The sequence below is a fragment of the Coenobita brevimanus genome, chromosome 93 (assembly GCF_032717465.1).
Source record: "Coenobita brevimanus isolate Jiangsu-jjx chromosome 93, ASM3271746v2, whole genome shotgun sequence".
Classification (NCBI taxonomy): Eukaryota; Metazoa; Arthropoda; class Malacostraca; order Decapoda; family Coenobitidae; genus Coenobita; species Coenobita brevimanus.
The window spans coordinates 61,468,715-61,495,715 of record NC_137046.1 but is presented as its reverse complement, the minus strand read 5'-3'; the positions used below and the strand labels follow the sequence as shown (position 1 = coordinate 61,495,715).

Below are 27,001 nucleotides of genomic sequence, written 5' to 3'. Positions count from 1 at the left end.
GTGTGGAGGTGGGATAGGAAGCAGTGGTGGCAGAAACAGATGCGGTGGTGTCACAAGCAAGGTGACACCGTGTACACATAATGAACCAATATATTATCCTGCTCAGGCTCCTGCGTCCTGGTCTTGTCATGCTCCTTGTTGCTGGCTGAATAATCTTGAAGCCCATTGAATCCCATGACTGTGTGTGTGTGTGTGTGTGTGTGTGTGTGTGTGTGTGTGTGTGTTCTTGCTTTTTCAGACGATTTCATTCAACAGGAGCTCGTGTTCAAGGCATTTTTCCTGTTGCAGTCTTTAAATCCTTAATTCCAATGCCGCGCTGAATTCTCGCTAATCGCAGACTATTTATTTCCATTACGAAAGCCCTCCTAGCGAAGGGAATAATGAAGGGAATATCTAACCTCTCCAGTCGAAAAACCTCCCCACACTTAAATGAAAACGTCTAATCATAACAAAAACTAATAAAATTCAAAATATATAAGAGCAAGAAACCCTAGTGCGAAGCTAATTAGGGTAAAATCTAAAGCCTTCCAATTCGACAAGTCTTTCCTTAATTTAATAAATTCATCTGAAGGAAGCAAGACTAAAATAAAACGTAAATCATGGGATTGAAAATTTCTTGGATCAAGAAGCTCTGTTGTGCAACTAATTAATGTAAAATTTAACCCCTCTGATTCATCAAGTTTCTCCTTGGTTGAATGAAATTGGATAAAATGGCAAAGATAAATTGAAAAATGCGTCATTAAATTGAAAAACTATTGAAGTGAGAGGCCTGAGTGTGAGACAAACTGAGGCAAAATTAACCCCTCCCGTAAAACAAAACAAAAAAAATCTCACCTTGAATAAAATCGTATAAGATAGCAGAAACAAAACCGAAAATGCGAATAAAATAGTAAAAACGGAAGAAATAAAGTGAAAAATACGTCATAAGATTGAAAATTTGTCGAAGTAAGAGGCCTGAGTGTGAGGCATTTGAAGGCTCGTAACTCAGATGGAGAGGAGGCCATAACTCTCGCTTACGCACTGGAAATGGTGGATTACAGTCTATTAATATTTTCAGATTTCGTGTAAAGGGATTTCTTATGCACTTACTTTCACATCCGCTCAAATTTCTCGACAGAATATGAGTTTAACAGGAAAATTATTTCTTAAGTGATTTTGCGTCTGGAACCTGATGACGTAGACTTTGTACCTGTTAACTGCAGACGATTCACCTGAACTTAGGAAAGGACTCTCGTATTGGAAGAGTTTAATTAGACTGTATCTCACCCTTGCAGTTCGAAAAGTCAGTCTTAATTAGGAATAAAATTATTAGATAGAACAAAAAATAGTTCCCTGGCTTTAGCGGTCAGTGATTAAGTTTTTGTTGCTTATAAAAAAAAAAAACTGGAACAAAAAATGAAGGATCCAGGTGCGCAGTTTATCGATGCTCCTTTTAGCCCTTCAACCCGACGATGACTTTTCATTTTCTTGTTAAGTCCAGACGATTTTACTCTGTTTAGAGATGGCCCCAGGCACTGAAGGGGGGGTTACTGAAGGCCGCCTCTGACCCCTCCAGTTCGAAAAAGTCTAATCTGAGGTGAAAGAAAAAAAAAGGAAAGAAATAACGAAAGTGAGAAAGAAAGAGGAAAAGAAGAAAAAAAGAAAGAAAAAGAAAAAAACAAAATTAGAAAGAAAGAAAAGGATAAAAAGGAATGAAGGAGGGGTAACTAAAAAAAAAACACACACGTCTTGTCTTCAAGGGACTAATTGCAGTATATGATCTCTGTCTCAGGGTCAAGTCGTGTGTGCCGCATGACTTAGTGCAAGACATTAATAGTTACGAGCACCGTAGAAAGAATTAATTCCATGTAGGCGAGCGCAATCTAAGCCCAGGTGAGCGGGTCAGCAGGTGAGGGATGGTTTATGAGGGAGAATTATGAGAATTTACGTTCAGGTGAAGGTCGTGCTCGCCTCGTAACTCACGCGGTGATGATCGTCCTACCTCCCCGTCCCCCCTGCTGTGTTGACCGGACCTCCACCCAGCATTTGGGGCCTCTGGGGAAGGGTGTAGTTGATATATATGGAAAATTTATACCCACATTTGGATTTCTTACTTACTGAGCTCTACATGGATCCTATTCAGATAAACTGCATCTTCCCATTAACCATTTCCATATGTGGGTATCATTCTTCCATTTGAATATATATCGGCCCCGTGATAACAAAACACGTGTATTTGGCATAGTTTTTCCACTTATGCTTTTCCTCAAATTACCATCAATCCACCTTGAATACTGAGCTGTAATAAGGGATGAACACTTGAACGAAAGGCCCTTATGTCAGTCTATCCTGTTCCATCTGGCTGCCATCTCCCCAACTCACACCCTCTCACTCATATACCTCACTCTAACAAAGAGAACTGATAACTGAGAGCGTGACACAGAGCATTAGGTTAGGATGTCAGTACCCAAGAGGCAAAGGAAATCGGACTTAGCACTTGGCATTCAAAGGACAGGACTAATATATGCGGTGTCTGGCTCTATCATGGGGTGCTGTGTTTGTGGGTTGTGCCAGTACACTTCATAACGAGCAGTGTAGGGACTGGGACTGGGAGGGTATGGGATGGTGTGTAAGGAATAGGGGTGGCGTATGAGAGAGAGAGAGAGTGTGTGTGTGTGTGTGTGTGTGTGTGTGTGTGTGTGTGTGTACAGCACATACGAGCGTGCAAGAAATAAATTAAGACAATAAAAACAGCATTGCAGTAAGAGATTCATAATAACACAGGAATTATTGCATTTAAACCCTCGGACGATTGCTGGCGGAGAGGGTGTTGTTCCTATGGCGCATTTAATAGTCTGTCAGATACATACATAATTCTAGTGTCAGCAGCCGTGAAGGAGTTAAAGGAGCTTGTGGGGTGAGGAGAGATGATGATAGAGGCGGGAGGGAATCTTTGTTTGCTCCACAGGCCAGGAAACATGTGTGGGAAGAGAAGCGAGGCAGGTGTTAGCAGAGACGTGCAGGTGTACAGGGAAGGGCAAAGGATAGTTATAGCATTTATCGCAAACATTCATTCTTTCCCTAGATGAATTTACCTACATATAGAAAGATACTGTTTATTGAGAAGATACAACATTTTCGATTCACCTTCACCCTTGCCCGGATATTACCTGAAGAGGCTCCAAGTCGGGCAAAAACTGGTGTATCTTTAAATTTAGCAATATATATGTGCGGACGGTTCTTCAGTTTGAGAAATTCACGGCGCTATGAAAGAGGCACATGCTCTCTCTCTCTCTCTCTCTCTCTCTCTCTCACACACACACACACACACACACACACACACACACACACACACACACACACACACACACACACACACACACACACACACACACACACACACACAACACCACCCCCTGCATCCCAGGTAAAATGTAATTAGATCTCACCTGGGGGCGTTAATAGCACATCACAGGTTGTCGGGCTGGCTGTCTATCACTCTATGGCACGACTCCATTACACGCATCTCCACTATCACCATCACCACCACTATCACCATCACCATCACCACTACCACTAACCCACCCACTCACACCCTCGAGGCTAATAATCAACGTGGGCTCCATGATACTGTGCTCCCTGGTGGTGATAAGGAGGGTGAGGGAGGGAAAAGGGAGATGAGAGAGAGAGGCAGACAGACAGAGACAGACAGACAGACAGAGGGAGGGAGGGAGGGAGAAAGGGGGAGGTGGGGGTGAATATATGGTGAATGAATGGAATAAGGTGGAACAGATATGAAGATGATTATAGTTGGTCGGAGAGAGAGAGAGAGAGAGAGAGAGAGAGAGAGAGAGAGAGAGAGAAAGAAAGAAAGAAAGAGAGAGAGAGAGAGAGCCATAAGCACACATTACGTTGAAGGCATGAGGAGCAAATATATAATATGATACGCGGGAGATAACCAAGGAAAACGCCGTAATTGACCCCCTTGGAAAAAGATGATACAGAAGAAGGTGGATGATGAGGAGGAGAACGAGGAAGAGGACGAGGTGAAGAGCATGCAGACAAGATTACACACCCGCTTAAAACGAGAGAATGGTGCTTGATTATAAAAAAATGGGATGTTCTGGACGCGAAGAGAACAGGGCTAATGAAGGGCCTGGACTTCATGCCAGAGTCTGAGGGAAGATAACTCCGGTGGTTAAAGGAGCATACAAGGAAGCAGCTACGCATGTTCACCGATAACACTATAATAAAGTGGCAAAGTGTGAAGGATAATAAAAAGGTCCGATACGGAGGAGAAAGTGGAGGGGTGATCATAAAACTCAAGACTATGATAGAATGTTAGAGGAAAGTTAATTTATACACTTCGGATAATGTACGTTTTTTTTCTCCATAGTTATCCGGAGGCTGAATTCCGGCCGGGTAAAAATGTCGGATTTGAAATATAAAGTCTGCTTTTGTGCACTGCTTTACGACGAGGCGTGGGCTTGGTGATTACTGTTTTTCTAAAGTTCAGACGGTAAAGACAGGAAAATTTAAGTGTATTATTTCTTCCATATATCAGTCTTAGTCAGTAAATGCAAGGGGAAGCTTTTAATCACACGTAAAGCATTATTCAGAAGGATATAGTTCGTTCACCTTGACTTGGCCGAGGTTTTTGTTCTTTGCACACTCTTCCCAGTGGAAAATGACAGTCCTACGACCCTGCATGCTTTCCATAACACTTCTTCGTGACTAGCACCGTATTCTAATCTCGTTATAGTTCGACAGTCAGCGTGGAGAGAGAGCTATTTTACTCCAAGTTAAAGTGGACTGAGTATAGATGTAGGTGTCGTCATATCACAGTGCCGTTGACAATATTCAGATGAAAAAATCAATATACCCTCATTTGGAAAAGTTGTATACTGGGGAGCTATAACAGTTTCGGCCCCTCATGGACCCTCAACCCTCCATACACACTCTCATATGCTCCGTCTCCATTCGCATGTGAAAAGGGTCCAGGTTAGGCTTAAAATGTTGCATCTCCCCAACACACAGGTTTTCCAGATGGGGTATAATTCTGTGGTACAGTAGGTGTCTGCTTGTATTGCATGTGGAGGCGTGCAGCGTATACGTACCTGGGAGGGTTTCACAGACGTATCTATGGTCGATTGAATAGCGTAACTAGACTTTGGTATTGCAGGTAGGACAAGACACATAGGAAGCTGCTTCACACAACAATCCTCGTTCTTCCTACAAACGCAAATATCAGTTACGATAAGGAATGAATGCAGCGTAGGTTTGTCTGTGAGTGTGGACCCTGTGTTGTGATTCTGCTCTCGTTTGTTCGCGTCCTTCCTGCAATAGCAACTCCCAGCGTAGGTTTGTCTGTGAGTCCGAACCTGTGTTGTTGTGACCCGAGTTCAGCAACCCCGGGATATTGCGTGGGTCTGGGGCGGTGACCACTGACCGGTAGTGTAGCCTGGGACCGGTTATCAGCCACGAGGAGCCAGCGAAATAGTTCAGGCCCGGCTAGAGGAACCTGTTGAACTAAAGGTTTGCATGGCCTTGAGCCAGGTGTAGTTCCGAGCGTAGCAACTGTGTATGTGTGTGTGGTGGGGGAGGGGTTGTTTTTGTGTGTGTGTGTGTGTGTGTGTGTGTGTGTGTGTGTGTGTGTGTGTACCCAGCATCTGCTCTGAGGAAAGTGACTCCACATCTTCCACCCACTGTTGTTAATGCGTCATGCAACATCGGGGAAATGGGTTGTCCTGACTAATTATCCTAACCAGTTATCAATAAGCAAGTCTCTTATTCCATTTTGTTATGATCAGAAATTATTTTGTTTTCGTATTCTGTCGCCTTACAACTCATTCTGCTTTGGTTATGAAGTATTTGAGAGAAGGTAATGCCCTGAAAGTTGATTAATATGAAACCTGCACCTTAATAGACTCTTTTTGCCTCATAGCTGTGTTGAGTAATGCAGCTGAAGGAAGGTTAGGTTAAATTAGGTTGGGCTAGGTTAGGTTAGAGATGGTTAGATTATGTTACGTTAGAGAAGGCTAGATTATGTTTGATGAAGTTAGGTGGGATAAGTTAGGTCAAGTTAGGTCGGGTTAGGTTAGGTTAGGTGCGTGTGTTGTGCAATGCAGCTACAGGAAGATAAGAGTAAGGGGTCATGAGGTGCAGGATGCGTGCTCGTCCTTGCTGGGCTGAGTGACTGAGACCGTGAGGCCCGTTGACTTCCCGTTTCCATCTGAGGTGTTGCTGCCACTCCCACTTCTGTACCCTCTCCACCTATTCCTCCCCCTCCCCATACCTCCACTTCGTAAATAGTGGTTTTCTCGGTGCATAACCTGCTTTGTAGTGCCTGTTATTAACATACTGTAGTTATTTGGTTTAAATGATAAACTGACATTGGTAATAACTTTTGTTGTTAGGTTAAGCTCAGTATTTAAATGCGCATACTCGTGAAGGTAAGAATTTATAACCATGTAGAGATGCCATCATTAAAAAGGAAAAATTAGCTCTATAAACATAATGTTTATTCCCTCCCTGCCTGCACCTGGCTGGGCTGCGTGTCTCCGTGCACTTCCGCCAGACTGGACCGTGGGGAGCGTGGGAGCCCAGCCAGGGGGCTCGCTAAAGCTGACAAGGGGAGGGGACTTAGCGGCGAGGCTAGGGAAAATGCCTCTACAAACAACAGCAAGCAGAGACAAAAATGCTAAGGTGTAATGTACCGAGTCTTTATTTCATGTAGTATACTTTGCCTATAGCACAAAGCGTGTTCCTGCAAGTCGTGGTAAGGCTGGTGACAATGACAGGATGCAGTTAGGAGTGTTATGTAAGGGGGGACGGACTCCCCGGTTAGCCGAGTGAGGAAATGTGGGAGGAGTTTCTGCCTGGTTGAGCCCGCCTTCCAGTTTCCTCGCGCGTTGATTGGTCCCACGTCCCTCCCTAGATTATCAAGCCCAGCCCCTTACTCAAAGGTGATTGGTTTACTGTTGCTCATTACCTCCCTTTGTTTGCAGGTCTGGAGTTGGAAGCCCGGTTGTGGGCGGTGCGCTGGACTGCAAGATGACAAACGGGGTGTCTGAGGGCGTGTCGGGGGCGGCGCCCGTGGAGGGGCTCCTGTTTGCGGGCGGCGCGGATGGCGTAAAGCCGGAGCCAGAGGACCTGACTCGCCGGACTGTCAGTCCCGCCGATCGCGGCGTGCTGTGCGACAAGCGACGTCCGCTCCTGCCCCCGCCGCCGCCACAGGGAGAGTCGCCGCCCGCCCTTGACGTCGCGCCGTCCCTCAAGGACGACCTTGAGCATCACGTGATCAAAGAGGAGTTGGAGCACCAAGGACTTAAACTAGAGACAGAGGAGCGTCCTCGCTCAAACCACACACTTGTGATTCAGGCTCCGCTTGACTCAGGCGAGAAGATGAGCGCCGGCACAGGCAGCTACCTGGCCGGGTTCTCGGCGTCCTCGCCACAGTCCAGCTATGAGCATGTATCGCCGTACCTCTCGCCCTCGCCCCAGCCCTACTCCACCAGCACCTCGCCCGCCGTGCGAGGTTCCCCTGCTGTCTACACTGTAACAGAAAATTACTACCGCGACTATTATACCTCTAGCGAGCCGCAGTATACAGTGCGTCAGGACTACTCCACAGACACAGCCTTCGTGGACAGATACCTGAGACCCCCATACAAGACCAACGGCGTCTCCAGCACCCTCACTGTGGACTTACCTTCGCCTGCTGACTCTGGCATCTCTGCTGACGCCATTACTCCTCGAGACCAGCCAGTCCTCGCTCAGGTAGGTGTGATTAGCACGTGTATAGCTTTTCATCATTCATATAGCTACTCCCCTCTCTTTACGTCCTGTTACTTGTGTTTTATATCACGTGTCTTTCTTTTCGTGTTCTATATCGTTCATGTCATCTTCTTTACCTCACTATAAAATCACGTAGCTCATCCTTCTTCCCTTTCCCTTGTTCATCTGTGGAACACTGTTCTTCTCTAGACTTCCCTGCCAATTAGCAAACCCCTGTAACCTTTCCCCCCACACACCCATTACCTCCTTCTGCCTATCCATTAGCCTACCCCTCTCATCATGCTTGCCTGACTCCCCTGTCCCTCTCACATTACCACCTACTTCCCTCTCACTAACCTTACTTTCATCGGATTGTCAGTACTACATGTCATTTTACCTCTCACAACGCTGATTCTCCTTATTGTCTCTCATTCCTCTTCGATTTCACCATTGCTTTACTCTTTCCTCGGATCGCCCGTCTTCATCCTAACGCTACAGTCTTTCAATCCCTCCCATTCCTCATTGCCCGTCCAACATATTGCGTACGTATGAGTAAAATTGTAAACTCTTTCAAAATCATAATCTGCATATTTTACCAATGTATGTGCAGGAGAAATGTTTAATCAGACATACGGAATCTCTCTCTCTCTCTCTCTGAACCTTAGTAATCTTTCTCCTTTACTGGCTTTGGTATAGCCTTCCCAGTAGCGCCGTGGCAAACCCTCAGACTCCCTTCTATAGAATTGCCTCATAGTAACTTGCCGATCTTTTCATCAGCAAGGTCCCTGGATAGTGAAAGTCCCTGGGCAGGTGTCCCATGAAAATTTTTTTTTTTCTTTTCTTTTTAAGCACCAAACGCTTCAGTACGTTTATATAAGTTTATCTTCTTTTGCCTCCTACAGACGATTTTATCATTATTATTATTATTATTATTATTATTATTATTAGTTTAGGGAAGATGTTTGATAGTAAGTGGGCCATTGAAGGCTACATCTGACCCCTCGTGTGGAGATATTTAGAGTATAATAGAAACTACGTCATCGGGCTGAAGTGGTTAGTCCTTTGAATCCGGTGGCGTCGTTTATTAGTCTGTTCTTGCCACTTCCAAATTATTTTATGAACTATGTAAAACCATTTGTCGAGACGGGGTTCGAAACAGTTGTCATTAACATCCTCTACAGCCTGATGTCTCCCCCTCAGCTGAATAAAATCGTCTGAAGGTAGCAAGAATAAGATTGAGAGTCATTGTAGTGAAGATGAGATCGATTCCTCTCGCTTGATTCCTCCCCCCTCCCCTTCCTTGTCTCTCTGTCTTCTTGTCTGTCTGTCTGTCTTGGTGCTGAGTAAGAGTTTGCGGAGAATAAATATAAACCAGTAACATGAGCTTCTTTTATATATATTTTTTCCATTTTTTTTTTCCCGTAGCCTCCCCAAGGACACTAATTTCTCCGAATCCTCTAGTAATTATGAATCCCCTGTCTTCTACCTCGCCCCTTTCCTACTTCTTCACAATAATTCTTTCCTCATGTGTTCGTTCTCCTTTTTACTCACATTTAATAACTCGTCGTGCTCTTCATTTATCATGGATTTTCATCTCATAATTGCCTGATTATTTAGTGCTTGCTTGGTGCTAAAAGATTTATTATATCTGTGTACATGATTTAATATGTTTGATGAAAGGCTAATGGTGTAAATTCAGTGACCAAGACAGCCTAATAAACACCCAGAAAAATTGCCACGTGAATTATAGAAACAGTTGTGCATTTGTTACAGTGATCAACGAACGGAAATAAATGAAAGTGTGTTATCCATTGTTTTGTGAACTTATTGAAGTACCTAAGCCTGTATTTTGTTAATTTGTAAAACCTGGATTGCTTAAAAGGTGAAATTTTTGATAAGGGTGCCATGTGAAACTCAAGGAATAACTACCCTATATAGTGTTTACCTGTGGAATTGGAATCACATGAAGTTACTGATGAGGGAAGTGATCGAGACCTAAGGAGTACCTGAGCCATTACTGTGTTGAACTGTGAAACCTAGATCGCATAGAAGGTGAAGCGAATGATGCATAAGGAGTGTCCTGATGAGTAACCGAGTATCGCATTAGTCTGTGGAACCTAGATCTCATCAAAGGTGATGAGTTACTGATGAGAGAAGCAGGTGGGACGAAAGGTGTAATTAAACCCGCATGTATTAATCTGTGAGACCTATATCATATAAAAGGTGAATTGAGTTACAGATGAGAAAGGCAAGTCAAGCGAAGGGAGTACATTAACCTGTACTGTGCATATGTGAAACATGATCGTATCAAACGTGAAGCTAGTGAAACATGAACAGACAAGTCTGTATCGTGTTAGTTATTAAAACACAGAACTTAATGAAAGGAGATGATTTTTTTTTCTTCTAATTATAATAAATGAAACCCCAGTGCTCACGAATACAAACCTAGAACCAAGGAGATGATGAGTTATAGTGGATGAAAAGCCAATGCTTTGGAATGCAAACCTAGGACTTAATAAAAGATGAGTTGTTTTGGTGAATGAAACCCCAGTGCTTAGGAGCGCAATAGCCAAAGTCTACAGCGACCCCAGATGGGCTGGCTCCCTGGATCCTCAACTACGCCGCGTTGAAGTCGCCATTCATCGCGGGTGCAGTGATCCTCGCGCTGCCCCGGGCGCTGTCGTGAGCAGGAAGGGTGGCCGCCGCTCACCCCATGACTCGGCACTCCACCCCAGCCCACGGCAACCCTACCCATGACCAGGAGCTCCACCCTCTGCCCACGCCACTCTCTCCAAGGGTCAGAAACACCACTCCGGCCCCTAGCTTCCTTCATCCGTGGCCTGGAGTGTCTATCTATATCCATGTCGCCGGTAACCATAGCTAGAATCTACACCAAAGACTCATACCAATATCATCAGTGGGCAGAAACTGGATCTCATCTGCACACCACTCCACACATCGCCAGGAATTCCATACCAGGCCCCCACATCTCCCATCCGTAGGTGGAAGGTATGCCTTATGCACTTGCCACCCTGCCCATGCATGGAACTTAACTTGTGGGCCTAGTGGTCTAAGGGACAACCTTGCACGAACCTATGCTTGAGTCCGCAAGATAAAATGATCCATGCCTGGACCAGGTGCGTGTGCCGAGGCGAAAACAGAATGAGCCATGCATGTCTGTGCGGTCCAGATGCTACAGGATGAGTCAAGAATATCTCGGAAGGGGGGAACGTGCGAAAAACTATTGTCTACCACATGGTGAAAGAAAAATCCTAATCGAAAGAAGAAATGAAATAATGGAACTCAGTTATTTTTTTAACGATACAAAATTACCCTCGCACACTAAATATACCTGTGTTTCAAATTGACTGGAAGAGAAGTTTCACTACCAGCATGCAAACTGACGAACTAGAGTGACTCAGTAGATGAAACAGATGATATCATTGTAAATTATTGCGGTGCATGAATGTGATTAGACAATAATTATGAGGGAAGTTTTGCTGTAGAAAAAAGGGAAAAATAACAAAGCACAAACGTTTAAGCCGGTGGAAAGATAAAGTACCAGAACATTACTGCATCTGTATCATGAAAAAAGCACTGAAAAAGACTGCAAAGTAATATTTATCGGCCAGCAAATTATTAGCGACCGTAAATAACAAGAGATACCGTTTCCCCTACGGCTGGTTCGCCTACCGGGTGAAGAATAAAAATGGTTGAAGGAGAGTTGTTGTGACATTGATTTATAGGAAACTTCAAAAGGACTTCTGGACGCTGTTTCACTAATTATATCATTTCGGTGGAATATCTTAACTTTTGCGTGAAACTAATGACTTGGGGTGTGTGTGTGTGTGTGTTGTGTTTAGGCGTCTATTAGTGTTATGTCGGTACAGTGTGGCTTTCTGTGTTAGCTTCAGTAATAAGTGTTTTATATAAAAAAATGAAAGAAAAGAAAAAAATGCATTTTGGATTACGCGTTACATATCTATATTGAGACTAATTTAGCTGTTGCATCTGTGCCTGGGAATTAAATGAGAACTGTGGTGTTGAATGCTAAAAAGGTGTTCGAGCGACAGCGAGGAAAGGCATCATAAGGAACACAGTTTATGAGCATATATTCCAAGTACAGAAATCGACAAAAGTTCGGCCAATACTCCACTGCGTCTTTCACCCTAAGGGGATTTCCATAGCTTCCTAACGCATCGTACCAAAGAGCATCATCTATTGGCACAGAAATATACCAAACCTCCATCAACTTAGGGAAATTAGCGAGGAAAGGAAAGTGAGAAACAGCAGAGGTGAAATATGAGGCGAACTCTTGTCCCCTGCTGTACATGGGGGCCGAGGATACAGAACAGCTGTCCAAAAATACACCCAGTTATTTTCTCTCGCCGTTTTAAGTGGCTTGGGACCTATTTTGCAGAGTATAACAAGCAGGAACCGCATTCATAAATCCACTTAAATTTGAGTTGTGTGTATGGTTCCTTGTTAACACTTTCATCTTCACTTATACGGTTTCCAGAGCAATATAAATATACCAGTGTCAGTAGGAAAATAGGTAAATACGGCCCTACATAATTATATCTGAGAATAATTCACTCTGTTCTGACCTGTTTATCGTAGAAATTTAGCTAAGGTCCCCTATAAATATTTCCCTAGATTGTGTCTGGCTATGAATATATCGGGTGGAAAATAACAGGATTATCCCAGTAATTAAGGCTGCTGGGATACGGACCTCCCACAAGCTAAGGGGAGAGGGGAAGGCGGAAACAGATGCAAGAGGGAACAAGCGTATTTTCAGCTAATAGAGAGAGGAGGCGGGGGATAAGTGGAGGGTGGGGAGTAATGGATGACCGAAGAACTAAAAATTAAATGTTGTTAGGTTGGGGGGAGCACAGATTACTAACTATATGGGACGCTGTTAGTATTATTTTTTGTCTCTAGTGTTTATTTAATGTTCGATTTACGTACTTACCACCGTTGTAGTACGCTAGGTTAAATGTTTATGCTGTTGCTTTCATTGTGTGGTGGTGTTTTCTGTGTCAGTGAGTTAGGTACGGGAAAGATTGCAAGATAGAGGTAATACAGCTGAAGATTTTTGGTGTTTCACGAGAGAGAGAGAGAGACAGACTGACGGAGAGAGAGAGACCAACATCCTACACACTTTAGACAAAAAATATATGTAGCCAATTTAGAACTTATGTTAGTGGGATCAAAATCTTTGCAAGCAGGTTCAGGAAGGGCAGACCTTAGAAGGCAAGAGAGGATAAGCCAGGGAAGTTATGGCAAGAATTATGAAGAGTAGACGACACTGAAAGATATATGACAGGTGGTAAGGGTGAGCAAGGAGGTGGTAGGAGAGAATATGAGGCAGTACAGGGGAAGTGACAGTCTTGTAAGCAGGGAGGTATTTAGAAAGGGGTGTTGGTAGGGAATATTAAGTGGCAAGGAAAGCAATAATAGGTGGCAGGGAAGGACAGAGAGGAGGAAGGTGCTTTTAAGGCAGATGAGACGAGCTTGCTAAGGTAAATGGGAGAGAAGGACAGGTGACAAGAAAGTGCAAGTGGAAGAAATTGAGAAGGCAGGTCTAGATGTCATAGAAAGGGAGATGGGAAGGGAGGAGGCCGAACGGAAGGTAGTAACAAGATGCGGGGAGTGGCAGGGTAGGGTAGATAGGAGATAAGGACGTGTTGAAGAAGGCAGGTAACAGAGTAGCGTAGATGGCATGGCAATACAGATTACAGGACACGGCAGATAGCAAGGAAGAGTAGGGGGAACAAGGGTGTGCAGTGGAAGAAGTTGCAGGAAAAACAGATGATTGAGTAGGGCAGGACGGCAAGGAAGGATAGGTGGCAGGATAAGATAAGTTCCAGGGAAAGGTAGGCAAGGAGGGTGGCAAGGAAAGATAGGTAGCAGGAAAAAATAGGTGACATGGGAGGGTTAGGTGGCAGAGAAGAGCAGGATAGGTGTGGAGAGAGGAGGGAATGCAAGGACGTCTTGGTCTGAAGGGAGGACTCTTCTTGGTGCTTGCAGGGGTTGGTGTGTGTGTGTGTGTGTGTGTGTGTGTGTGTGCGTGTGTGGGTGTTGGGGCTCAGTTTGAAGGAAGGGGTAGGTTATTCACACACACACACACACACACACTCACACACAGTCAATATATGCCTAAAACTTCTTTAGCATCAAACCCCCACTTTATCGTCCGTGTGATATACGAATAATCTGTCATCTCGACATCATTTCTTAATATATACAATAGCAAAAATAACTACAGTCGCCCTCAGAGCCAACATCAAGTCCTTCCTCCAAAACTGCATCTTTTATTTTTTCCATTCCTTAGCATGTGGTCCCCAACGATGCTTTGTAAATTAAGTGACAATATTTACGTTTAGTTATTGTGTATCTACATAGTAACTTGGATTTAACAACGGCAATAAACGGCAGTGCAAATATCGCATCACCATATTTAACGCTGTAGTCTGCGGCGTACGAAGTTAGATTAATATAACTCTTAGTCTTCTCTTAAATGCGACTCCAGGCCATTGTATTTAACAGAGAATTAGTAATGGTTGCTCTAGAGTGTTAAATCATGTTAGCACCGGACCCACTTCCTCCATACCCTGATCCCCACCTCACTCTACCTGTGCTCACATATCCCTCTCTCCCCCTCCCATCCCCACCGTGCCCTTCCCCCTCCAGCCTCCTCCCTGTGGTGCATCGTTCATCCCCCCTAGCCCTCCGACACCTCCTCCCTACCATACCCCACTTATCTCCCCCTCTCCTCCCCCACTCTTAACACCTCCTCCCCACCACACCCCACTTAGCCTAGCTCCCCGTCTCCACCCCCTCCCCCATGCCCTCCCTAACGTCTTCTCCCCAAACTTCCCCCCCCCCATCAGTCCCCATTCCCCGTGTTCTCCCCCACCTCCTCCCCAGTGCACGGAGTCGCGGGAATAGTGTCACGTCGATAAATTCCTTCACGGCGGGGATGTCAGCTGTCTGCTTCCTGTCCCCGCGCTCCGACCCATATCACCACTTCCCCCCCTCCCCCACACGCTCCCCCGCACGCACATGTTTCCCCTCTCAACACACACACACACACACACACACACACACACACACACACACACACATTTTCTTCCCACACTCTTCCCCTCCCCCATGCACTTTTCTCCACACATACGCCTCTTCCTCCACACACCTTATTCCTCCCCACACACGCATTTTTACCTCCACAGACGCTTACTCTTGGGGAAGGTCCTGCCCTGATATCTTCTTCCGTCGTTACCTTCACATAAAAATGCTGAAACAAAGGAATTCTCGTTTTTTTCTTTATTTTAGTGTACAGACTCTAAGTACAAAAGCGATTGCGTGCTTCGTAAAAAAAGAAAAAAAAGGGTAAAGTTCAGGAATGATATAAAAATGAGAAGTGAGCCATAACAGTGAAATTACTCTTTTTCTTTACCCACCTTTACTGTACATTCTCTAATTGGAAAGAGGGTTATAGGTTCAAAAATGGGATATTGTCTCGAACAGTTTTTTTTCATGGTAATCGGAGGTAACTGAGGGGGGAGTCTTAGCAATGAAGTTACCTTTTTTTTTTTTTTCACCTCTTAGTGCACGAGGTAACTGGAAAAATTACTACATGTCTGATGAAAAAAAAAAAAAAGTCTTTAAGCGATGGTAACTGGGAAATAGGCTATAACAATGGATTTTAAAAAATATATATTTTTGTCACCTTTTAATTGAGAAAGTATAAGAGAAAAATTATATTAGGTTTGGTTAGAAATAAATAGGTATTATCTAAAAATTTTTGAATCAATACCAGTCAAAAGGTAACCGATGCGGCGATCATAATAATGTAATTGCCTTTTCTATATTTTTTAATAGTGCACAAATTCTAACCAGACGTACGATTACATGCATGAATTAAAAAGAAGCAGAGATGTTTCGACTGGCTTGATCTAACGTTCAACAAATTTAACAGAGGAACTGGTCCTTGCAGTATGAACAGACTCCAGTAAATATCTAGGTCACGTCACTGGAGGGTTTGTGCAATGCGGCTGTCAGTTGCTTCGGAGGTCTGTGCAACAATTTGACATCTCTTATCAATTTCCAGAAGTTATGCTGAGTCTGAATTTAGCCCCCTCACTCCGAGAACCAAAATTTTCTGCTATATATTATTTCCGGTGGCATATGACCTTGGAAGTTGTTATTTTATTTTATTTTATTATTTTTTTTTTGGGGGGGGGTAATCAATCAGTTCTTCTATTCTTGCTACCACAGTGCGAATTTATTTAGTCGGACCGAGGCGTCATGCACCGAAGGGGGTAGGGGAGGTTATACCTAAAACCTCCATTTCGACAGCTTTATCTTTACTTAAGAAAATTGGCTAGAGATGGCAAGACCAGGGTAAAAAGAATGCCATCCAATTTAAGATATTAATTCAAACTTGTGCATTTTTATCCTTTATGCCTAATCATGTGAAATTCTCGCGTTATTGATTACAGCGCATCTTGGTTGTGTTTTACCTATGTTTAATTTTATGATTTTCCGTCATTGCTTATATCCTACCCCGATTTTTTTACCTGTCAAATTCTGTGGTGCCGTAGTTCTTCCGCCGTAGATTACAGGTCATCCAGATTATGAGTTGCCAAAAAATAACTTCCTGTTCATTTCGTTGAGGCATAAAAAGAGGTTACCAAGGAGTCACCGAATTTATACAGGCATTTTTCCCTTATGAAGAAGTATGACGAGTGCCGTACTAAAATTATGTTAAATAATTTATTATAGACATGTCAAGAAAAAGACTAAATATATATCCTGACACTGAAATGAAAGTGCAGGAGATAAAAAAAAAGAAGAAAGGCACAAAAAGAATAGCTTACCGAAAAGGATTAATTCTGTTACACTATTTTTGGTATGACTTGCAGGATAACAAGTTCATTGCAAAAGGTGAATATACATAGTAGGCCTATGTAATAATTTTGGTGACTAACACTCAAGCTACTATGAATCGCTCAGCCAAAGAGAGTGGTTTAGAGTTAGGTGGCATAAAATACTAGAATTTTCGCGACCATGGGAGAGTTAACGGTACCAGTATTTATATTTACGTTCCCATTTCTAACTGTGCTGAATGAAATCGTTTAAATTGCCGGTAAAGGAGAAGATGCGACTGTGAGTTGGTTATATCTGAGGAAATATAATCGCGTAAAATAAGACCTTTCTCGTTAATCCACATAGTTCAGACAACTGTTCGATGAATGAGAATGAGTGTACTGCCTCCAGACAGTAGTATAAGTGTAAATGGAATAGCACAGGACCCATGTATGGATTCTGTAATTACTGAGAAGAGACAGTTCATACTTAGAGAGAATCCAAGTAGGGCCGTAGTTGTTCTCTTTTTTTTAGTCAGTACAAAAGTCCGCATGTAAGCATAATTAATCTTCCAGGAGTGTTAGTTCAGGGTGTGTAGGCATCTGTGTCACTGGCATGCTCTCTCGTTGTTTTAGGAGACATACTACCCGTATGGTGAGTGTCCAGCCACCTCTTACCCAGAATTCCTCCCGAGAAACTCACTTTTATACCCCGCAAACTACTCTTACACATTCTTATTTCCTCAGCCTCCTAGTGAAATATTTACTAGCCATCATCTTAACTGCTTCAGTCTGATTACGCACAATACAGTACATAATTCTTGCTGCTGCTCGACTTAATTTTTTTCAGCTTTAGGCTATGGGAGCCCTATTGTTGCGAAGGGTTAACAGAGGCTATGTCAAACCCCTCTTGATTAATAGGTTTGTCCGAAGCTAACCAAAAACGTTTGCAGGTTGCAGGGATTAAATGAAAAATACGTCATCGCATTGTAGGGATTAATATTTTGTGGTGCCTAAAAATTCGCAAAAAAAAAAAAATAATAATAATAATGCACTTCCACACCTCACATTTCTTTTCGAGTATCCGGAGCCTCCTAAGTAATTGTTTATGCACTTATAAATTTCTTTTCCTACCGCTTTTACTAGCGTACATCTTCCTGTTACTTTCTGTTGGCCATAATTCGTGACAAAAATCCGCTCCCTCACCTCGTAAGTCTTATTCCACAACACCCAGGCTCATATAGGAATATTTACACACTTGTATATCACTCCTGTTAAGAGCTTTTATTTTTCTGCCAGTATAACGAGCTTTTATCTTCTTATTATTTCGTATTGACCAAAATTTATTCAGTTAATATTCGTATGTCAAAAAATCTGAGTCTAGTACCTCATACGCAAATATTTACACTCTTGTACTGTGTATCATTCATGTTAAGAACTTTTTTCCTACCGCTGTCACGAGCTTATTCATGTTCGTAGTGTTTCGTGTTGGTTACAATTCGTTCACGTGAATCCAGTTCTTGAAAACCAGTGCTTACGCCTTATGGATCTTTTTCTAGTACCCTTCCAAGCAAATCCTTACACTCTCGTCAAATACGTTTTTCTTTTTTCTTTTTTTCTTTTTTTTTTTTACCAGCTTTTTGCCCATTATGTCATGTTGGCCAGAATTCTTCACGAGAAAAGAACTCCTACACCTTGCAAGTATTTTTCTAGTACCCCCAGACCTCACAAGAAGATATTTAAAATCGTGTTTATTATCCTTTTTACAGATCTTTTTCTTACCCTTGTTACGATCCGTCACACTTACAAACCATTCTCTTACCCAAATTACGAGCCTTCATCCTCCACCTTTGCCAGAAAAAGTCACGAGAAAACAACACTTACACCTCGCAAGTCCCACCCAAGTACCCTTAAGCCTCATAAGCAAATATTTACGGTCTTGTATATAACCCCTTTTACGAGGTCCCATCGCGCTGGCATTTCACTCCTTTCCCTCCTCCCTGGCGATGGTAATTTGCGCGACAGGGCTTGAGACAGCGAGATCGGGGAATACTTAGCGTGCCCATGGTGTTGCTGTGGCCACAAAAAAAGTCTATAAAAACCCGTATTCCAAGGAGTAACGAGAGAGGAGGATTTCGAGGAGGAGGTGCAGGAGTGGTGGTGGTTCGTCCCCCCATTTGGTCGGCCTTATTGCAAGGAAAAATGGCTCTAAGAGAGAGAGAGAGAGAGATTTAGCCTAAGCAATTTATTCAGTTAGCCATGGGGGTCTGGGGTGAGAAGGAGTGATGGTCCACTAATAGTATGCACCCAGCCTTATTACCACCATAATGACGGTCCATTAACATACGAATGACGGTCCACATGTGACGTCACGTAATAAAAGGGGCGAGAAACTTATCATTAACTTTATCTACCGAAGAAATATACCGAAAGAATATACCGAGGGGAATATACCGAGAGAATATATTATTATCTCAGGCCGGGGGACGCTGCTGCCGACGCTAAGTGACTGTCCTAACTGAGTGATGGGAATTTGCTGACATACGCAAATTTAATCATATGCGTAACTGGGTAAACGTAAATTGGTGACTAACGTAAATTTAGTGACTATGACGTAAATTTAGTGACTATGACGTAAATTTAGTGACTCTGACTTAAATTTAACGACTACCAGCTGAATAACGTAAATTAAGTATCGTATATTTATTTTAACGCAAACATAAACTAGCCTAAGTGATTTTCCCAACTAGATAGCGTAAATATTGTGATTATGACGAATTATCTGACTGACAGATTGATTCATTATGCCGTAAATTCAGTGACTAATGAGTAATTGTGATGTGGATTTAGTGACTTCCTTTAAATCAGCAAGTGACGTTAATTTAGTGACTGACTTAAATTTGGTGACTCGCAACTGGATAGCGTTAATTTACTGACTCGGAGGCGGACGACGATACGTGACTTTTCTATACGGGTGGCGTAATTTTAGTGACTCTCCTACCTTGACGAGCCAGTGTGACTCTCCTGTTCAAGACGACGCAGTGACTCACACAAATGGACCAGGTAAGCTTAGTGACTCTTGCATGAACGACGTGAAGTGACTCCTATCCGTGACTCGACGCTACGCAAAAGGACGACGTTAATTCGGTGACTCTCCTGCCGAAGTGACGAAGGTGTCAGGATTAAGATTAGGGTTCCTGTGACTCGCTTTCAGCTGAATAAAATCATCTGACGCCGGCTGGAATAGAACGCTAGAATTGTTCTGACAGTGAGAGGGGTAACACTATCTCAACTATCCCTGTCTCTCCCTGTACACAACCCAGCGATTTTCTTTAAATGAACAGCAGACGATTTCATTCAACTTAGAAAAAAAAAAAATCCTGAGAGCCACAATTTTGGTAGAAAGAATTAGGATGAAGTAAAAATAGACACGAAATTTAAGTAAGAAAAAATTAATACGGGGGCTTTTTTCCCCCCTCAGGTAGAGCAGGAAAGTTATGTTGTATTATATCTTTTAGTGGGCTATTTCATTATATTATTATTATTTTTTATTTATTTATTTTTTAAGGGAAGGTTTTCTCAGGCATCAGTAATTTGTGGAAGACTTTTTTTTTTTAACCCCTTCACTGCGAGGGATTCCACAAAAAATAAGTAAAATAGGAGAGAGAGAGAGAGACGATTAATTCAGCTTAAGAATTTTCACAGCTTATTTTTCTCTCCTCTCTCATGAATGTACAGAATATTTTAAAAACAACGAAAAAGAAAAATGAGAAAAACTACAAGTTATGGCTTATATTTTTTAGTAATTGATTAAGTGTTTACAGGAACTAGTAGATAATATTTCACCCGGAGAATATTGCTCATGATTTTTTTAATACTCAGTAAATATTTTCTGGAGGGGCAGAAGTGTTATCTGCATCCCACTGGCAAATATTTACTCCTGACTGTTGATATTGCTTGGATTACTAGGTTTTGTTAATTTGTGGATATTATTATTATTATTATTATTATTATTATTATTATTATTTTATTAATATTATTATTATTATTATTGTTGGTGGTGGTGTTATTGCTATTATTATTATTATTATTATTATTATTATTATTATTATTTATTCCTGCGTGTGTGGTGTACCGAGTGATAGTATTCTGAGTCTGCAGTTATCAAATCAGCCACATTAACAGGAAGATTAAGAAATTTTGGGCGCATTTTGAAAACCCTAAACCCCAATAAAATTATGGAAATTCTTTGCAATTACATAAAGGTTTCCAGATTACCATAGCTCTTTATAAATGACTACGAGAAACAGTCCTTAAGGTAACAGGAGCAAAAATAGCGGTAGTGTCATTGCGCTGAGGTGGTTAGGTAGGGCTAGTGTAGTTTTTTGCACAGTATATAAATTGTTTGTATTTATAACATTCCATTTTTTTTTTCTGAGCATATTTACCGATAATTCATACCTAGCGAAGTCCATAATCCAGGTACTTCAATTAGGAAAAAGCTTATATACTCGCTTTTTCTTAATCCCAACATTTAGGTGATTTTTTTTTTTTAATATTGTATTTTGCTATGCTCAGACGATTTTATTCAGGGTAAGGAACCTCTCATATTGGAGGGGTTAATGAAGCCTAAATCCAGCCCCTTCAGTTCCTAAGAAAAAGTCCTTCAACCACAGAGATAATCTGAAAATGGCGAAAGTAAAATACAAAGTGTCCCTAGGATGCGTTAAAATAATAATAATAATAATAATAATAATACTCTTTTATATACCTAACTTTTGAAATCCAGTGACTTGTTCTATTAGATTGTTTTGTTACCACCAGACGATTTTCCTCAGGTTTTTGGAGACCCGTAGAAGTGAAGGAGTTAATGGAGACAGTAGCTAACCCCTCCAGTTCGAAAGTCTCTCCTAAACATTGCAAGATAATTTAAAAATGAGAATAAAGAAGTAAAATATAAAGCACATTGTTGGCCAGAAAGGATTAGCTCTGGGTACTCATGTGGAAATTTCCCTGTTATTTGAGCCCAGTTAACTCCCTCCATCCGGTGACCTTTTATTTATTTATTCATCTGTATCTATCTATTCGTCTGTGTGTATCTATCTGTCTGTCTATCTGCCCACCTGCCTATCTATCTGGGTATCTATCTATCTAATCTGTTGCAGGCTTCAGTTTAGGGGAGAGCTTAAAATCGGGAGGGGATAGATAAATTCTTATTATACCCCTTCACCGCAACAGAATCTTCTTAAGCTTTAAAAAAAAATCATCAGGAAGAGCAAATATAAAAAAAACAAAACAAAACATCACACTCAAAAAGTTAGAAAAAAAAAAAAAAAAAGAGCTAGATTCAGACCCTAAAAAAAAATCGAAAGAAAAAAAATCCCTTCTCACGTGTTTCACCCAGGGCAGTCCATCATCGCCAATCAGACCCATTCGCATTCCAGACACACTCCAGACCCGCCTAACCAGCTTCCAGTCCGCCCACTTAAGAAACGATGTCCACGTTACGCATACTGTGCATAATTTTGTGAATGGAAAATACCTATAGGCCGCTTGTACGATCGCAGGAATTACTGGGAAAGTCTCTTAAGCTTGAGTTGGGTTCAGGAGTGCTTGTGTGTGTGTTTCTGTGGGCTTTACTTCTGTGGCTGCCGAGAGGTTTATAGTCAAATTAGTGTGTGTGTTTGTGACTACATTTGGTACGTTTTTCCATCAATCGTTCATCTGTTAAACAGTCTTCGCAGCAAAGTTAAAGTGAGAGTTTGTCATTCATAGTATATATTGCACATTTTGCTTTCACGACTGCTTCTTACTTAGATTAGAGTGATTATGATTGCTAGTATATAAAGTGCGTTTTCTCTTAATTAATGCAACTACCTAGCACTTCACACTGCACATTTAAATTAGAGTGAATGTTTACAAGTGTTTGAATATACAGTACGCCTCCCTTCACTTCTATAATAACCAACAGTTAAACTGGAGTTAGTTTTTATGGTTTCTAGAATATCCTGTGCGTTTTCCCTTCACTCATACAGTTACCAAAAGTTAGTGAGTGTACATAGTTGCTTGTATATACAGTTTGTTTTGCTTTCACTTATACAGCCGCCAAAATCTCTCCCATCAAAATCAGACTGAACCTTAGAGTGTAAAAATAGGAAAAACAAAATGATCCGTGAAATCGTCAACTCTTGTGAAAACCTGTTGATCCTGTACATTGGTTAGGATCCTTTATAAATGTGGCTCTAGATTTAATACTGATCAGATGAGACCTTAAGAACCATCTCTTACTGTGGATACTTCAAAGCGCTCAGCCGTGAATGCGCAAAATGGTCGTCAGACTTGGCATATAACTCGAGTATAGCATTTAAGGAACGCATATTGAGGGGTAGGCAATATTTCAAGAGCTCAGAGGTTAATGCACAAGGCTATCTCTTAACTTGGCACATAAATCGAGTATGGCATTTGAGGAACGCGTATTTGTTACCGCATTGCCAGATGAGGCATTAAAAAGAGACATCTTGAGCACACTTTACAGATGCTAATAACTATAAATACTATAGTCAGGGGACTATCGGATAACTGGGCTTATTATCCGGAATTGATGCCCAGGAGGTAAATTCTTAACTAACGGCATATGTGTAAGATGTGACGGGAGTGTGTGTGAGATGCGGTGAGGTGATGTGATGTGAGGTAAGGTGAGCAGAGGTGAGCCGAAGGAGAGGGGATAGAGGAGGTCTAGATTAAATCTCTACCTCCCCCGTTAACTTATCAAGGCCGTATATACATGATGAAGCTTCCACCCGTGACTTGTCCTGGGAGTCCTGCCAACGCGGCCACCTCACCTGCACCGCTCAAAACACCATCAGTAACAGCTTTACCCAAAATAATAATAATAAATAATAATAATAATAATAATAATAATAATAAATGGTAATAATAATAATAATAATAATAATAATAATAATAAAATGTATGGTTAATATTGACAGAAACGCAAATGATAAAAAGAAATTCCGTCGGACAGTAGCAATATCAAGATTATCAACGAAAGACCATCAAGAGTAACACAATATTTGATCACCTCCAAGTTCATTAAGTCCACCGGCATTTCCACCACCTTCACCACCAATAACAACCACTACAACTACTACTGCAGCTACAACAACCACGACCATAGCCACAGTAGCACAAACCTTTTCAACAATATGACGTCTTTCTCATTTTCTGTTTTGTATCACCAGAGAGTATTAACAGACTTCAGAGACTCTTTTCGAGATGCTGAAGGGATTAGATACAGCCATCGCAAAGGCACGGAAAAATGAGAGATAAAAAGTAATCTATAGTTTACTCTGTGCCACTCGCAGATGATACAGAAAAATGGTAGAGAAATATTGACGTATGTAATTTTCCATGATATAAAAACAGGTGTCGCTTGTAACCTATCAAGCACACGAGGTGTGTGTGTGTGTGTGTGTGTGTGTGTGTGTGTGTGTGTGTGTGTGTGTGAGAGAGAGAGAGAAATAAACTCCTGGACTCCAGTGACGTAGCTTTCGTGTTACGATTGCAGGCTGAGACCATGTTATCAAACTTATCAGATGTCTTGTGGTGCAGTTCAAAGAAGTATCTTAGGCTGAATAAAATCACTGGAGATAACAAGAATAAAATAGAAAAGAAATTCGTCTGGAATTAGCGAAGATAAAATAGAAAAAATCATAGCCTAGTAAGTTAGAGTTACGAAAATATAACTAAAAAAGAATAATGTAACAGAAAAAAAAAATTACGGCGCCGAACAGAAGGGGTTGAGATCGCTGTGGAGGTGAAAGACCCCCCCCTCCCCCCGTTCCACGCCTCCTTCAGCGCTGGCGATGACGAATGCGTGGGAGAGGGACGAAATTGGCTATCCCTCGCTATCTTTTAAAAGCTTTTCCCGCGTCCGTGTATAATTTAGATGCCTGGGAATTCATTGGGGGTTGGCGAGGTGTTGTTTTAAGCCCGAAGGAGAGATAAACAAGCAAACAGGAAAGGAAGACACAAAAAACAGGACGAGAGAGAGAGAGTATGTGTGTGTGTGTGTGCGTCAGAAATTTATGCATAAGGTAGTACTAATCCCAGCACAATGTAATTTTTTTTTTCTACCCTGCATCCTAAGCACCAAGGCCGAGTGAGAGCGAGAGTCAGAATTATCCTGAATGCAAAGCAGAAAAAATGGCAGAATCGTCCGAATGATCGTGAATTAAGATGGGAAAAAAATAATAAGCCGCCAGTATGATCTTCATGAAGAGCCGAAAATATTATTGAACTCTTGAACTGTCCTTGTTTGAAAATACGTAAAAATTGCTGAATCGTATGAGCAGTCGTGAATCAAAACAAGAAAAATCACTGAATCGATGGAAAAATCGTGAATCAAATGTAGATAAAATAGACTGAAGACAGAAAAATTAGGAATCAAAAGTAGACAGTGAAGATAAAACAGTAAATATTATATTGATATGAAAAACAGGAAGAAGAGCTAAATCCTTGAAATAATGAACCGTCTGGGTGATACTGAATAACGAGTGGAAAAAAAAAAAAACAAAGTGTGCCTGGAAAACTGATCTTTGGGTGAAACTCTATCTCTCTTCAAGCCTTGTCGTTCTCATTAACACTCTTAGCGTAACTTATTCTCAACTTAATAAAATCGACTGCCGTTAGCTTTAGAAAAATAGAGTAGTCCCGATGATCAGAGGGCTAGCATCCATTCATTCCCATTTTGTGGGATAAACATTAGTGTGACAGTAAACACTCATTCGTGCTTACCTAAACACACGAGAGGTCAGATGTTAATGGGGGCTGAGCTTGGAATTATACGGATTATGTATTTATTGGTATAATGTCCCTCTTTTAACCAGTCACGAGCGGATGCGTGGAGAAAAAATAGCATAATGATAATAATCAGTGAAGCTTAGTGTGAAAATAGGTGTACAAATGCGGATTGCAGGTGAGGAAAATATAAGACTGATACTTAATATAGATGGATGGAGAGAGAGAGAGAGAGAGAGAGAGAGAGAGATCGTCTAAGAGTAATGTAAGACGGAGGGGCATTTCTTCCAGGCCAACAGGCGCGTCAAATACCACTGTGAGCACCAACAATACCTGTCAGGGCAGAGTGGGGGCGCTTCCCTTCCATGGGGGGAGGGGGCGGGGGAGTGAGAGGTGGGGGGGACAAAAGGAGGGAGGAAGACGGGGGGGGAGAAGGATGGAGGAGGACGAGAAAGAAGGGAAGGCGGGATGAGAGGTGGAAGGGGGACAATAGGAGGGAGGGAGATGTGGAGGAGAAGGACGGAGGATGATGAGAAGGGGGAGTCTGGGTGAGAGTTGAGAGAGACAGAGGATGATGATTTGGGAAAGAAGTATAGAGGAAGATGGGAAGGGATGGAGGGGGAGGAAGAGGAGAAGGGGGCGTGGGGCAAGGTGAGAGTTGAGAGAGAGTGAAGATGAAGATGTGGGGAAGAGGGATGGAGGGAAATGAGAAGGGAAAGGTTGGGTGATGCGATGGAGTGAGAGATGGAGAGGGACACGAGTAACGAGGAAGGTGTGAGGTAGAAAAAATGGAAGAAGATGGCAGAGGAGGAGGAGGAGAAGGAGGAGAGGATGTGAAGATGGAGTGAAAGATTGGGCAGGGGAAGGGAAGGTGGGACGGAGGAGGGAGGAAGATTTAATGTCCGGAGGAGAAGGGATGGAAAGAGAAATCAGAAGGGAGGAAGGAGTGAGGAAAAGATATGAACGCAGAAAATAAGCAAGGGGAAAACTGGAATCTACGTAAAAAAGGGAAAAAAAAAAGAAAATGATAGTTCAGACGAGAGAGAGAGAGAGAGAGAAAGAGTCATTATAGTGAGAGCTGAGGGAGTAAAGGAAAAGACATGGAGGTTGCGTGGGAGCAGGGGCGAGTGTGGCACGGAACAGGGAGGCGTGGGAGTATAAAAGAGAGGTGAGGGAGAGACTGGAGGTACTGTGAAGCGAGAGGAAGGGAGAGGGAAAAAGTACCGTGAAGTGAGAGAGAGAGAGAGAGAGGATACTGTGAAGCGAGGAAGTATTGTGAAGGGAGAGGAAAGAAGAAAAAGGAGATGGTGTGAAGAGAGGAGGGAAGGGAGATAAGGTACCTCGAAGAGAGTGGGAAGAGAGAGAGAGAGAGGGGAGGGATACTGTAAGAGAGAGAAAGGAAGAGAGAGGGGATACTACAAAGAAAGAGGAGATAAAAAAGAGAACTTACTGGGAAGAGAGAGGAAGGAGAAAGAGAAAATACTAGGAACAAGGAGCAGAGGTGAAGAGAAATGAAGACGTGAGGAGTCAGGAGAATTGTGGATGTTGGAAGAGAAAGGGGAGCCAGATGCGTGACA

The 27,001-nt window shown here is 42.3% G+C and overlaps 1 protein-coding gene across 1 annotated transcript in view; it reads left to right on the top strand.

Moving 5' to 3' along the window:
• Positions 1-27,001, top strand: part of LOC145412506 (protein grainyhead-like) — an 841,526-nt gene that overhangs the window by 548,572 nt on the left and 265,953 nt on the right. The window contains exon 4 of the mRNA XM_080282393.1: positions 6,987-7,758. Within this exon, the coding sequence (XP_080138519.1) occupies positions 6,987-7,758 (772 nt within the window). The remainder of the gene's footprint in view (positions 1-6,986; positions 7,759-27,001) is intronic.